The sequence below is a fragment of the Myiozetetes cayanensis genome, unplaced genomic scaffold, assembly GCF_022539395.1.
Source record: "Myiozetetes cayanensis isolate MyiCay16 unplaced genomic scaffold, myiCay2020 scf5-8, whole genome shotgun sequence".
Lineage (NCBI taxonomy): Eukaryota > Metazoa > Chordata > Aves > Passeriformes > Tyrannidae > Myiozetetes > Myiozetetes cayanensis.
The window spans coordinates 3,959,997-3,973,968 of NW_026087742.1; the positions used below are offsets into that span (position 1 = coordinate 3,959,997).

Consider the following 13,972-nt stretch of genomic DNA (forward strand, 5'->3'; position numbering starts at 1 on the left):
ACTGCTTGAATTATGGCTGCAGGCTAATCTTTGAGAAATTGATAATGACAGCAAACCTGAGATTTTTTTTTCCTCCTTAAACGACAGGCTGGGGAAGTTTAGATTCTCCCCCTTTCATCTGGGAAGTGAGGGGTAAGGTCTAGCTCCTCTATTTTTAAAGTCACCATACTGACACACACCTCCCCAGTTCTGCTCCACATGGCTACTGGCACAGCTTAGCCTGTTTTCCAACCAGCTGTCAGACTGCTAAATTTTGGTCAGGTCTGAAAAAGGAAAAAAAAAAAAAAGATAAAAAAACGCAGCATCACCCTGATAACTGAGCAGATGTAATCAGCTGGTGGAACTATTTTATAAGGAGGACAAGTCTTTCTTACGTCCCAAAAGCTGAAAAGACAGTCAACATAGAATATATTCTCCCGATAAAAATTAGGAAGCACTGCAACAGTAGCACAACCCTCCACTTTCACCACAGCCAGGTAGTCTATAGGGAAGAAAAAAAGCTTCTTTTAGTCTCTCAGCCAACACACACAAAGATGGTCCAAGAAGCAGCTTAAAATCTGACACCTACTAGTGCTAAACTAACACAAAAGTCCTTACTCAAGACTGAGAGGTAACATCCACTCACTAGTCTCAGCACCTTCTGAGAAGTGAAGATGATGTCAAGGTTTGGGAAAAGGTGCTTCCCTCTAACATGTTGCCTATGAGCTTCACTGGTGAAGACACATTTCTATCCACAGCACATTCCAGAAAAATTTTAAGCTACAACACAGGCACACATATATATGTTTGAGAGAAACACACCTGTATTTTGGCATGTAAATACCTGAATTCAGCATCATAAGCCTTAAGACTGCACAAGGCCACTGTCCAGTATTCCATTCTAGAGAAATTACTAAAACATCAGCGACAAAGAAATTTTGGTTGTAATGCACAACGTACATTTTTATCATGCTGGATAAAATATCTACAGTCTCAGCAGTGGTTAAATTGCTGCTATAAAGGAAATTGTCCTCAGATAAATGGTTTCCCTATGAGAAGGTTTCAGTGCTACACCTCACCCCAGGTCAATAAATCAAATTAACTGCACCTTGTCCTCTGGCCAATGACATCATCGGCTTGACCACATCTTGTGAAGCGAGTGCAAAAACATATGCTATTTAAGGCATGAAATCATATTACTGCTTTTTGTCCAGCCAGCCTTGTGCTGTTGGTCTGTGAAACAGTCAGTCACCTGAACAGTCTCATTACTGCTTCTACAGATATTTTTTTTCTTCTAGTATTCAAGGCCTGTCTTCGCCAAGGGGGAAGAAAAAGGATAAATAATCTGTGTCGTTATTTTCTAAATCAAAATGCTTTTCATTAGCTGCAGTGTAGCATTTTGTGACAAATTAAATTTAGAACCAAACTACGGAATACGCCGTCTGCACTCGCACATGAACTCTCTTCCTAGTCGCGTTTCAAAGATGTTTACATGCTAATCTGGCTCTGCTACTCTGAAGTACCCTGCTGTTCGGTCCTTTTTCTCCACAGGGTGAAAACAATGGTCACAAATGAAAACCTACACAGTTTTATCTGAAACCAAGCCCTGCATAAATATTTCCCTTTTTAAATTACTGCCTCTTTCTAATAAAGTAGCCCATTTGTTTTATTTCTGAGTAGACTAATATCTGGTTTAAAACTGAATTATTCCAGATCATTTAAGAGGATTAATTTCAATTTTCACTTGGTGCTCTTATGACACAATCACAGAAAACTTATCTTCCTTTCTAGATCCTGTGCTGCCTAGTGGTATCTTCTGTCTTGAAAGCCAAATCTAAATGAAAGGGGAAAAAAAAACCCAACCCAGAACAGTCAAAGACACAAGCAGCGACAAAAGCATCTGACACACTGCACTGTTAAACTGCATCCACATTAAGTAAAAAGAAGGTGAATAAGATTATCTTCAATGTATTCAATTCTGTTTGTGTTCAGAGAGAAGAGGAAAGCTGTTCAGATTTTGAGTGTGTCTTCTATAGCTCCCTCAGTGCCAGGAAACGTAAATTAGAAGCAACTCTCCTTTAAGGAAAAGAATCAAGGACAAAGGGACCAAAAATGCCCAAGCCTCTGAAAAGCAGATATGAAAGGAACAGCTTTACAGTCTTGAGTTGCTATAAATTAAAAATAAGCTCCTTATTTAAAAGACATGGGTGTTTGAGAATCTATGAGCAGATCTGATGCTGCTCAAGCCCCAGGAGGGTTTTGTTTTTGCTGGCAGGGTGGAGTGGAGATGGGGGGGTCATTTTGGTTATTAGTAAATAAATCAAGCAGCAGAGTGAGGCCTAGGCGCTTGCCAGAGGAGCCAGGGCCTGGCTCTCCCCCTCCTCTCCTCACATAGTCTGGGTTTGATCTCGGGGCCCTGTGGGTTTGCCAAGAAAATCTAAAAAAAAAAAAAGCGGGAGAGCGAGAAAGAAGAATCATATTGAACCACAAAAGCACATGGGGCGAATGTAAAATATAAACACGGCGTTGGGCTCTGAGTGGCTGTTATTAAAGGTCTGAATTACTAAACATGAGAGGCGGGGAAAGCCGGGCGGCCATTTCAATAATATAAACCTCCCCGAATTAGACATTATTCAAATGAGAAGGAGAGAGAGAGAGGGAGAGCGCGGGGGAGAGGGACGGGACCGGCACCGCCGTGCCCTGGGGGGCTCCCCCGGAGCCCACGGGCAAAGGGGGAGCGGGGCAATCACTGCCGGGGCACATCCAGCCCTGGGGAGGCACATCCAGCGCTAGGGGGGGTGCAGATCCAGTTCCAGGGGGTGGGGGACAAGCACAGCCCGCGGGGGGGGTGCAGACCCAGACCTCGAGGATCCCGAGGGGTACGGGAGGGCTCTACCCGCGCACCCCCCGATCACCCCCCACCCAACCTGTCCCTGAAGGAAAGAGGAGGGGGGTAGGAGGTTTAAATAAAAAACCGAACCACGCCGTGCTCCTGCCCCCCTCCCCACGCTGCAAGGCCCAGGCTCTGGGGAAATAACCCTGGCTGGGGGTGGGGGGCTGCGCGGGGGGTGCGGGGGGCAAAGGAGAGGAGCGATAAGGAAACCACGGGTTTCTGCCTCGCCCGGCCCCAGCGAGGGGCAGCACCCCCGGTCCCCTCTGCCCCGCCGCCGGGGGGACCCTGCCCCGCTCGAAGGGACCCTCCGGGACCGCTCCTCCAGCATCCCCCACGCCCCCCGGCTCTATGAATATGTAAAGCGGGTTTATTGGGGGCGTGCGGGCCGGGTGGCGGCCGAGCCACCCCCCGACCGCTTTTGGGTGCGGGGCTGCCTCCCCCCTCCCTCCCTCCCGGCGCGTGTGTCCCCCCTCCACGTCTCCCTCCCTCCCTCCCTCCCGCCCCGACCCCTCCGCCTCGCCGCGCCGCCGTCGCCCATCGCCCCCACGGCCGGTGCCCCGGCGTGCGGGCTCCGTGTGCGGGAGGGACCGTGTGTGTGTGCGTGTGTGTCTCCCCAGCGCGGGGAGCCTGCTCTGCTTCTTCTTCTCCTTCCCCCCGCTCCCTCCTGTGCCGTTAATTATAATAATCCTGAGTACTAATAAATTATGCTAAGCGGGGCCGGCCGGGCGGGCGGGGGTGGTGGTGGGGGGGGCGCCCGCGCGCGCGAGTATGAATATGAATATGTAAAACGCAGTAATGATTACCTGCCGCCGCCGCCACCGCCGCCGCCGAACTCTCATCTTGACTCGCTGCTCCTCCGTCCGCCATTTTGAATATTTTAACCAAAAATCGGCCGCGCGATAAACCCTCCCCCTCCCCTTCCCCCTCCCTCTCTCCCTCCTCCTCCCTCCCCGCTCCCGCCGGCGCCCTCCTGCGCATGCGCGCGCGGCACCCCTCTCCCCCCTCCCTTTCCCTCCTCTGGCCGCTTCCCTGGCGAGGGCGCGGAGCGGCCCCGCGCATGCGCAGCGCGCGGCAAACCGGCTCGCTCCCCCTCCCCGCTGCCCCAGCCCCGCCGGCGGCGCGTGCGCATTGAGGGCTCCCCCGCGCGCCCCTTCAGGGCACGGGGTGGTCCCAAAAATAAAGGTTCTCCCCGTAGTCACTGGAGGTATTGTGGTGGTTAAAATCTAGATGATCTGTAGGGGGCAAAATTAATGTTCTGGGGAGTAAAATCTGAGTTAATCTGTAAGGGAGAGAATGGACATACTGAGGTGAAAATGAGGTGATCAGTGGGCGGGAAGGGAGAATTTTGGGGGTAAAACTTGAAGGGAGAGAACGGACGTTTTGGGGTAAACTGAGGTAATCAGTAATGGAAAGGGAGAATTTCAGGGATAAAGCTTGAGAGAACGTTTTGAGGTAAACTGAGGTGATCAGTACTGAAAAGGAAGGAAGAATATCGGGCGCAAAACTTGAGGGGAGAGTGAACATTTTGAGGTAAACTGAGGTAATCAGTAATGGAAAGAGAATTTTAGGGGTAAAACGTGAGGGAAGAGAATGGACATTTTGAGGTAAACTGAGATAATCAGTAATGGAAAGGTAGGGAAAATTTGGGGGGTAAAGCTTGAGGTCATCTGTAAGACAACAGGAATATTCTGAAGGAAAAATCTGAGGTAATCTTTAGGGGCAGAATGAACATTTTGGGAATAAGGTAGATGTAGTCACTGGGGTTTTATGGTGGTTAAAATCTAGGTAATCTATAGGGGACAAAATTTATATCTTGGGGGTAAAATCTGTAAGGTAATCTGTTGGGGAGAGAATGAACATTTTGAGGTGAAAATGAAGTAACCAGTAGTGGACAGGTAGGGAAATTTTGGGGGGGCTTAAAATTCAAATAATCTGTATGGGGGAGGCGCCTGGCAGGAGTCTATCTGTGAACAGGTGCTCCAAAGGTGCTGTGCCTGTGAGTGGTGGTGTGGAAATACCTGTCCAAACTGCACCAACACCCAGGTACAGCCCAAACCCTGGGCAGAACCAAGCCCCTGTGAATAAAGAGGGACTGCTTCCAGGAAATTGGAATCACAGAACTTGCAGTCCCCATGGAGAAGGGTGGTGGAGGTCTGTTTTTCCTCCAGAAGAGAGTGATTTCAGTGAAGCCATTCCCCTCTTTTAGGAAACCCCTCATTCCGGGCAGCACAATGCTCCTGGGATGCCTTTCCCAAATATTTTATCCTCTTATGCTTCCCGCATCAAATTTTGACTGTCCTGGAAGGGGAGTCAGGTTTCATGTCTCCCTCGTTAAAGGGGAGTAAATAAGAGACCAGAGGGACCAACAAATAAAATCAGCTCTAGATTCAAAACTTTCAAATCAGGACAAGCAATCAGCCAGAGTGGCAAAACTTCTAATTCTCGACAGATTTGGCAGAGTAAAAATAAAGCGTCATTACATTCTTAATATTGCATGTTATCCCTGAGCTTTGTAGTGTACATCCAGAAAAAGAAGAAAGGGAGGGTGATAAAGAGTGGCGTTCATTAAGGACTTGGTCTTAATGTTTTCCTAGAGTCATTAACTCCAACGGGTCAGAGTCCAAGGCAGATTTCCTTCTGGGGCAAAAAACGTTGTGGAGTAAGAGGAACTGTCAGGAATCTGTTCTTGCATGCTGTTACTGAAGAAATTACGGGTCGTATTAGAGGCAGTCACTAGATTTTTTTTCAATGTTAGGAAAGAGCCAGAAAGGAAAGGCTGAAGGAGGGAGGCAGCAGGGGTTTATTTCCAAGGGGTGAATCAGCAAGGTAATTTTGTCATTTTTATTTAAAAATAAGTTCCTCTGATAATGGGAGTTTTTTTTCTTGCCATACTATAAAATAACCTCTTCTTATTGCAAAGAACGGTAAGAGAAATGGAGTGTACTGTGAAAGAGCAAAATCCTTCCCCTAACACCAATTCTTACTCATGCACATTCATTTGATGATATTCTACACCAGCAATTAAGCACTTTGTCTCATTCAGATCTGTGTTTTGCTCACAGGAGTGAGCATGTAAACAAAGGCATATTGTCGTGCTCCTCTTCAGTTCAGCCATGATCCTTGCGGGCCAGTTAATCCAGTTTTATGGCCAGGTTATACCAGCACTGCAGCACGCAGGGGCTGCACCAGGACAGATAAAGGTGTAGAGAAAGGGCTGCCTAGATTAAGACTCTGCACAGCTCTAATCCTGCCTACGCTGAATATTCTCTCCCGTATCTCCCCATCTCACCCAAAGACTCCTCTCAGTCCTGCATGCCACTTCCCAGTAACCTCCTCCCTGATAGCAGCAGCTTCTCGCTGGGGAGAATTTGCTCACCACACCTGATTTAGCCTTTGCTCTCACTCAGCTTCTGCACAGTTCGCTGGAACCCACAGCTGCTGAAGAAAAGATGTCTGAAAACAAGTGGTTTGTTCGCTAGTGGTTTGGTTTTTGTCTATGTTTTGTTTGGTTTTGTTTGGTTTGGGCTTTTTTTTCTGGTAGTTCACAGTTACTAATCAGCTCTGTGTTTTGTAATTGACCAGCTATAAAGAGAACTTAATTCACTTTGGCCACATAGGTGCTCTCCCTCTCTCTATAAGATTACTCTGGATCTGTGTCTGCATCCTCTCCTCTAGTTCTCTTTGAATGCATCTCTTTCTGATGCCTTCCCCAAGGTGTCATACATCCCTGTGGCTATATATCCAGGAAAGCTGGCCAAATCATTAGTGATGAATAATTTATCAGATAAATTTTACCTCTCTTTCAATTGTGAGTGCCATGTAGTGCCTGACTGGTGTCTTACTCATGAGCAACTTGCTAGAAATACTTGAAATTTGAGATAATTGGACGCAAGGATGATACAAAGCTTAGCCTTACGAGAAGCTGAGCACTTTGGATTCATTTCACAAAAAGACCTAAGTAGGAAACTGAGTTGCTCAGCTGCTGCCAGCGAGACTGGGCTCACAGTGGTGGTTAAGAACGTGCTTACATCCTCTGCTGAAACAGAGCCCAAAGCAGCCAGGGCTGTGCAGGACTCTGTGTTTCCATTCTCTGACTGGACTTGTCAGCCTCACAGAATTGCCTCTTGCAGGGATTTTGCTTTAAAAAGATATTCTGGCAGTGAAAAGCAATACAGTGCTCAAAATCAACACCATGCATAAAGGGAATAAATGGTATTTGAGGATATTTTAAAGCTCTGCAGCATATCTATGTCCATTGTTTTGATGTTGATCCAGATACCTCCTAATTCCCAGCCCTCCTTGGCCTGCTTGACTTGTACCCGTAACACCAAATTTTCTATGATTGCTATATGACCTTCTGAATTTTCTATCTCCTGCTAGAATTAATTCAGTAGTGTTTCAGACACAATTTTTTTTTTAAGGTAGGGAGGCAAGGGACAAAAGAAACACAAGGTGGGAAGGCAGGGGACAAAAGAAACACAAATTGCTATATTTAAGCAAAATCATACCGGAAAGGAAATTATCCTTTCCCCCACACAGCTCTAGTGTATAAGGAAATTAAGAGCAAACTTATCTGCTCTGCTCCAATTCCACTGTGCCACTCAGATGGGAATGCCAGATGCTGCTTTTCTCACACGGTGTCCCCCTTCTCTCTATCCTGTTCACATCACATTTCTCTCCTCCAGGACGGCCTGTCTCTAGAATCATGTTTGCTTCAGCTTTCCCTTTGGTCCTGCAGATACTTAACAGGGGCTTCTGCCTCAAAACAGTCGTTCTTTGCCCCTTATGTTTTCATGCATAACCCCCCCCAAACCTCCCTGTGCCTTTCACTTGGAGACTGCACAGATTGTCTGTTACTTGATTTTCTGAATGTTTCTGTCTGTTTACCTGACAGAGCGACCGCAGTCTCCCTGTTAGTCTCATTTTTTGAGCATGCTATCAATAGGAACAGCAAAAACCACTCTGTGTCTCAATAAGCTTCCAATTTAGAGACATGGCAGCGAATGAACAAGGGAAAATTAGGATTAGTACCTTCTTGGTGAGGAGAAGTGAAGAAAAGCAATATACGGCCCATGCGTAGTCCCGCCAGTGTCACAGTAGATACAGCAAGACCCAGACTTGCACTACGTGCTCTGTGCATTGCAGCACTTTAACCACAAAGCTGTTTTCCCTTTCTCTCCTACATTGTTCCCTGCCCTCCTCCTGTTCCAACAGTCCCCCCTTGTGCCCGAGGCTTGGGACCCACCATACCGCCTCTTTCCGGTATTATACTCTTCCCCCTCTTCAGATCTCCTTCCTACACACCTTGTGTGTGCTGAGCACGAACAGCAGAAGAGAAATGGAGACTGTCCATTGCATATATTGGCTGGCTTTTTTCCCCCTGCACACTCTTCTGGCTGCCTTTGACCAGATTGCTCTCTAGCTCTGGTTCTGCCCCTATTCTGTTGTCTCTGTATTGGAGAAAGGATGACCCCTGAATCTCTTTTTTCTGAGAGTTGTTGCTGATCCTCTGAAGCTCTCAGATAATAAAATTGTAGCAGGAAAGTTGTACCATCTTATAATACTCTGCCTCTCCCAGGTGCAGCTAACTGCTTTTTTGGAGATAAGGAATGGAGCATGGACGAAAAGAAGCGTGTTTTTCATTTTCATATTAAAAAAACCCACCTTAATTCAGAACCTTCACACGTCCTCAGGAAAGGGGGAGGTAATTACTAATAGGACACTTATCTTTTCAGGTGGGTTTTTCAATCTATTTCTCACTCTCTGTTGCTTTGGCTGCACTTTAGCTCTATCTCAGCTTTTTGTATGCATTTCAATGGTTGTCATCAATGCAGCTTCTGAACCTTCCAATTTTAACCAGTTACTTTAACCAGTTAATCTTACAAATCACCAGCTTAGAAGATTCAGGAAATTATTACTGTGCTTTTTTAGCAATGATAAACTAAAGGAGAGAAATTAAGGAACTTGTCTTCAGTTGCATATGTGGCTGGGCAGCCCAAGAAGAGGACCCTCCATTTCAATCTGTTGTGCCTTGATTGAAGGACCCTGTTCAGTTTGTCCTTGTTCTTCTCTTGGAGATCCACAAGGCTGGATCTCCATCTTTACCTGTCTCTGCTCCCAGAGGGACTACAGTGGGGTCCTACAACTTGATTCAGATCTCTGGGGGAGCGGGATTTGCAATTGCCTGATTCAAGTTGACACTCAAAACTGTCACAGATCTGCTTTCAGTGGGTTTCTTTGCCTCCCCTTCCTACAGGGCAACCCTTATAAATGCAAAATATTTTTGTTACGACAATTATTAACTAAGAGTTGGTAAAACCTCAGACACTACAGCGAGAGTGCCAGCAGTCTGACAAACTCCAGGCAGAAGGGCAAATTCTGTTTTGTACCCATTTGAAAAAGAGGGCTGCACTCCTCCTTTTGTCCAGCATAGTTTCTGCTGTAGACCTTGGGAATGCCTTGGTGCTGCTTACATGAGGAACCAAATTGTTTCTGACCTCGGTGAAGAGGGGGCCAAGAGGGACACATCTGATGCCTTTTAGCAACCACAAGGTTTTCTGTAGAATAGACACAGCCTATGAAACAAACACACAGCTGGAGTTAGGGTGCTTTTGAAAACATTGTCTTTATTCTCTATCTCCCTTTCTTCCAGGACAGCTCCTACTTATTCCCTCTTCAGAAAGGGACTTTTCTGTCATGCAGCCTACCCTGGCTGGAGATTAGGGATTCTCTCTGCCCCTTCATCCTTGAATATTTCCTTTTAATTTCACAGTTTAAATTTCAATTGTGTAATTACATTCTGCCTACCCCAAATTCCTCTGTAATTTCAATTGGACACGGTGTCCTTCACTCTCTAGGCAGAACTCTTGCAGTGCTGTGGGGCACTGTTAATAGGCTGCCACGCTCCACTCTAGTCCCATTTCATGTAAATGGAGAGAGAGAATGGACCTGGATCCCTTTGAACTAAAACTGCTGCTCCATATAGGCAAGACAGGAGTTGCTACAGAGTGACAAGGCAGTCTTACCCCATGGCAATACACTGGGCAGTTTTTACAATGTCTCACTCTGAAGAGATTTTTGGAGTAAAAGTCTAAATCTGTCTGGAAGTATTTCTCCCCCACAACACCATACCCTTTGATCGCAAATAAAGCTGTACAGGGACCCCCAAACCACTACTTCACTGAATTTATGTGGCCTGAGAGTACCTGCTTGCACCATTTAACATGGCAGAAGTGCCACAGTGATGTAATTTAGGTCCGGGGAGTTGAGTAGCAATGAGAGGGCACGTGGCACAGAGGCCTAGTTCAGTAAATGCTTTACAAGAACTGGCAAGTCCCATGCATTTTATGACCCAACCCTAACACTTTCTGCATATCTTGTTGTGACAGCATTTACCCCCAGTCCTTGTGTGTTGGTATGTACTTTACATCAATGTGAAAACATTTCTGCTTCTCCTGCCTCCTCTTGCTTCCTACTTCTCTCCTCACTGTGGCACAGGTGTTTACTTGGTCAGTGTGCCTGTGGGCAGCCCTTCAGGTATCAGAGACATTCATCTTCTGTATTTCCACCACCTTCTGCTGAGGTCTTCTGTTGAAACTCAGGATGGAGAAGGAAAGGGACCATGTGTTGGTGGGAAAATGCTCCTCCTTTACCTTGTCTTGTAGAACAAACTTCCTCTCTTCCTTCAAGTTCTGTGGCAGGCCCAAGGAAAGTTGTTCACCTGGTTTGAAGTGATGTTCTACACAGCTCAGCAAAAGGGATTGGTTTACTGTAGAAGCTGGAACTATTTGATGTTTGATCACCTTCAGCCACAAGCCATATATTTTTCATCAAGTGTACACCATTGTCAGAGGAACACCGGGCTGATTCCATAATTGGCAACAGAAGTCCTTTACCAAAGTTTATTTCCCTTCACTGCAAGAGTACCCTGGGTAGTCCTCCTACCAGGCAATGATAAATCTTAACTTGAAATAAGCATCCAACTCCTTGCTGGCAGTGCTGTATCTACACAGAACCTCAGTTACTTTGAATTTTGATGGATCTTATGCTTTATATATTCCAGACGTTTGGTCCTGCTCCCAAGGGATGTCTTTGTGCCTGCTCCCATGTTGGCACACCCGAGGCTGCTGTTTGCGTCTCTAACAGCAGATAGATCAGGTGAGATCAAGGAGACCATATTTCCATGTTTCCTTGGTTAGCTTACGCTGTTAAAAGTGAGTTGTTGTTAGGAGGAAACAGAGCATGTAATAACTTGAGTTGGGTTTTATTTGGCTTTGAGTCATAAATCTTAAAGGAAAGGAAAGAGCCATCATGTTCATCCCCAAGTTTGTCATACAATCAGCAAGGGGCAAGGCAGTAGTGTGGGCAAGAAAATGAAACATGTGAAGGTACAAGTGCCAGCGGGGGGAAGTCACTGTTGCTTATTGTCAGTTTTGGTGTGACACAGAAAGTTCAGCTAATCCTCTTAGTTACAGAGACACACGGGTGGGGGGAGATTGTTATCTCAAGCAATTTGCTGGCTCTACTCCTTTTTTCCTTCGAGTTTCTTTTCGCCTAATTGAGCAGCATTTCTTCCCGGGACTGGTTTGCAATAATCCTGGGGCCTCATCTGGGAAAACGCTGAAAAATATAGAAGGGAGAATCAGCCAGAGCGAGGCAGCTTCTATCACTATGAGTTTCTGTCTTCAGAAAGGTATCAGGTTTGGCTCCAAGTGCAGAGGATTAAAAATAAGATAAAGATTCAAGTGATACAGAACAGTCTGTTGATCAGGGCAAGTAATCTCTCAGAAATGGTACCTCATCCATGGGCTAGAAGGACGAGTAATTAACAGCTGTTCAGAAAACCAGGACCTTGGCGGTCTGAGGGTGGAGCAGGGGGTGAGAATTCCACTGGAGTGCGTCAGAAATGTGTTGGTTCCATTTTCATTGCCAAAGGGATGTATCTGTGGTAAATCTAATCAAGAGTCAAAAGGCGAACAGGAACAATAATAACTGGGGAGGTTTGTTTTTATTTATCCAGGAGATAAGGATTCAACTACAGGAATAGAATGAGAAAAAAGGTGCCTCTTTCTGAGCAGACGATTATTCCACCCACTCTCACTCATCATCAAGGTGTTAATATTCTATTGCTAAGGCTATTTAACAGATTCTCAGCCTCAAGGCTGATAATGTTTGTGCAGTTACTCTGCCAGTTGCCACAGGTGTCTTTTTACAGAAGACCTGAATAATTAACATGGGATAGTTCTGAAGATGCCAGTAGCCAGGAGCCATTCTTCAGGAGACTCCCAGCATTCTTTCTGGTGCTGAGCAGGGTTGGTATTACCAGCAGAAGGACACATTTGAAAACCATTTCCATATGCAGACAGCCGTAGTCACTGAAGCCACAGGCTGTTTCCAGGGAAGTAAAGGCTCTGGTTCCCAAGCCCTAGTGATTCACCCTGGAGAAGTTTAAGGTATCACCCTGAGGTGCTGGAGGCAGATATCCCAAGGAAGAGGTGGCCCAATGAACGCTGTGGGCAGTGCAAACTGTTTCAGCCCTGAGCCTGATGCACTCATGTAAATCTGATTTCAGCTGATACCAATTTGCGGTGATGTCCTGGACTGACAACTGCAGACACGAGTGATTTAATTCAAGATCATATCAATGTATTTTGCTGTGGTGGCTAAAGAATTTATTACCTCTAGTTGTGGAGATGAGTTACTTTTTCAGCTAGGACAGCTAAATCCAGCAGGGAATGTCAGAGCCATCAGGTGAGAAAGGGCCAGAGTGGACATCAATCGCAAAGCAGTTGTAAAATAAGTAGTACAGTGCTTTTAAGAGACAAATGTTCAGCTGATGTCCTGCTAGCACAGAACAAGGAAGTGAGTAGTTTGGCATGTATGTCATATTTAGACATCTTTTTTGACTTTGCTTAAGTTCTTCAGCCTCTCTCTAGTGTTGGTTAATCCGGGGCCTTGGAACACCACTGGGCTCGCAGGTCCAGAGGCCATGCCTGTCTCTGGGCTGTGACACAAACAGGGTGCCCGTTGCTGGTTTCCAAACAAAGAAAACGCCAAGACTGGATCAGACAAGACTCACAGTGTGTTCCACCAGGTTTTTGACTCAGGTATGTGGAGAATGAGGGCCCCAGCACATGCTGTGCCTTGTACCACCAGGTCACTTTGCTGTGCCCCTGCTGCACACCATAGGTAATAACTGCATTTCCTTATTTCATGTCTCTATTACGAGAATAAATGCATTCAGAAGTGTAATTACCAGATGCTACAGAGGTGAGGGCATCTTTGTTGGATTTTTTTTTAGTTCTTTTGTTTCTTTAAATACTTTGGTAAAAATTTGATCAAAACTAGTATTTGCTTTTCTAAGCTGTACTAATTTATGGTCAGACTGTGTGTGGGAGCAGGGGCAGGAAGAAAGGAACGTGTACTTGTGCTACGTGTGACCAGCAGAGTTGCTAGACCATGAGAAACACAGGGAATGCTCTGCGACGCCTTCTCTGGGGGTCTGCAGTGCTTCACAAAGCATAAGGAACAGTATGGACAGGGTAGGAACTGCTGGATTCATGGACCTGTCTCTTCCCTCTGCAGGTCTGCACAGCCAGCTAGTGACATGTAGGACTATACCATGCTCTCTAACCCTCTCAGTGAGCATTTCAGTTTGTAATGCTGAATATATATGGAAGTCATACGTTTTTTAGCAACAGATAATGCTTCCTGAATCCACTTCTGTAGCATTAGGCTGCAGCTCTGACAATGACATAGCATTCACAGTAGCAGAGACCATGAAAAAATTAGAAATTTATAGAACTCATACATAATGAGTTTTAAAAATATGTTTAATAAATATTCTTGTAGTTCCATTTCAGAGAGATGAGTGTTTAGATTTCTGTTATTCTGAGAATGAATGTCTAAAACCACAGGAAGAAAAAGATAGAATTGCAGCTGAATATCATGAATGAAAAAACATTTACCACTGTGAATTTCCCAATAGCAGATCCTCATCCTCCCCTAATTCCCCCCTCCCTTTCCCCTCCTTCCTCAAACACATACACATGCACTATGGGAGGAATGACAGCTGTTCTTCATGGAATGACAGCCCAGGGA

The 13,972-nt window shown here is 45.9% G+C and overlaps 2 protein-coding genes across 6 annotated transcripts in view; both read right to left on the reverse strand.

Annotated features, from left to right (window-relative positions):
• The window catches only part of POU2F1 (POU class 2 homeobox 1), a 102,793-nt gene extending 99,034 nt beyond the window's left edge, over nt 1-3,759 (reverse strand). For all 5 annotated transcript variants that reach the window (XM_050332979.1, XM_050332978.1, XM_050332977.1 and 2 more), the window contains exon 1: nt 3,676-3,759. In XM_050332979.1, coding sequence (XP_050188936.1) covers nt 3,676-3,739 — 64 coding nt within the window. In that variant the 5' untranslated portion in view covers nt 3,740-3,759. The remainder of the gene's footprint in view (nt 1-3,675) is intronic.
• Nucleotides 3,760-10,349: 6,590 nt separating this feature from the next.
• STYXL2 (serine/threonine/tyrosine interacting like 2) overlaps nt 10,350-13,972 on the reverse strand; it is a 33,303-nt gene continuing 29,680 nt past the window's right edge. The window contains exon 6 of the transcript XR_007630833.1: nt 10,350-11,491. The gene's annotated coding sequence lies outside the window, so the exon portion shown is untranslated. The remainder of the gene's footprint in view (nt 11,492-13,972) is intronic.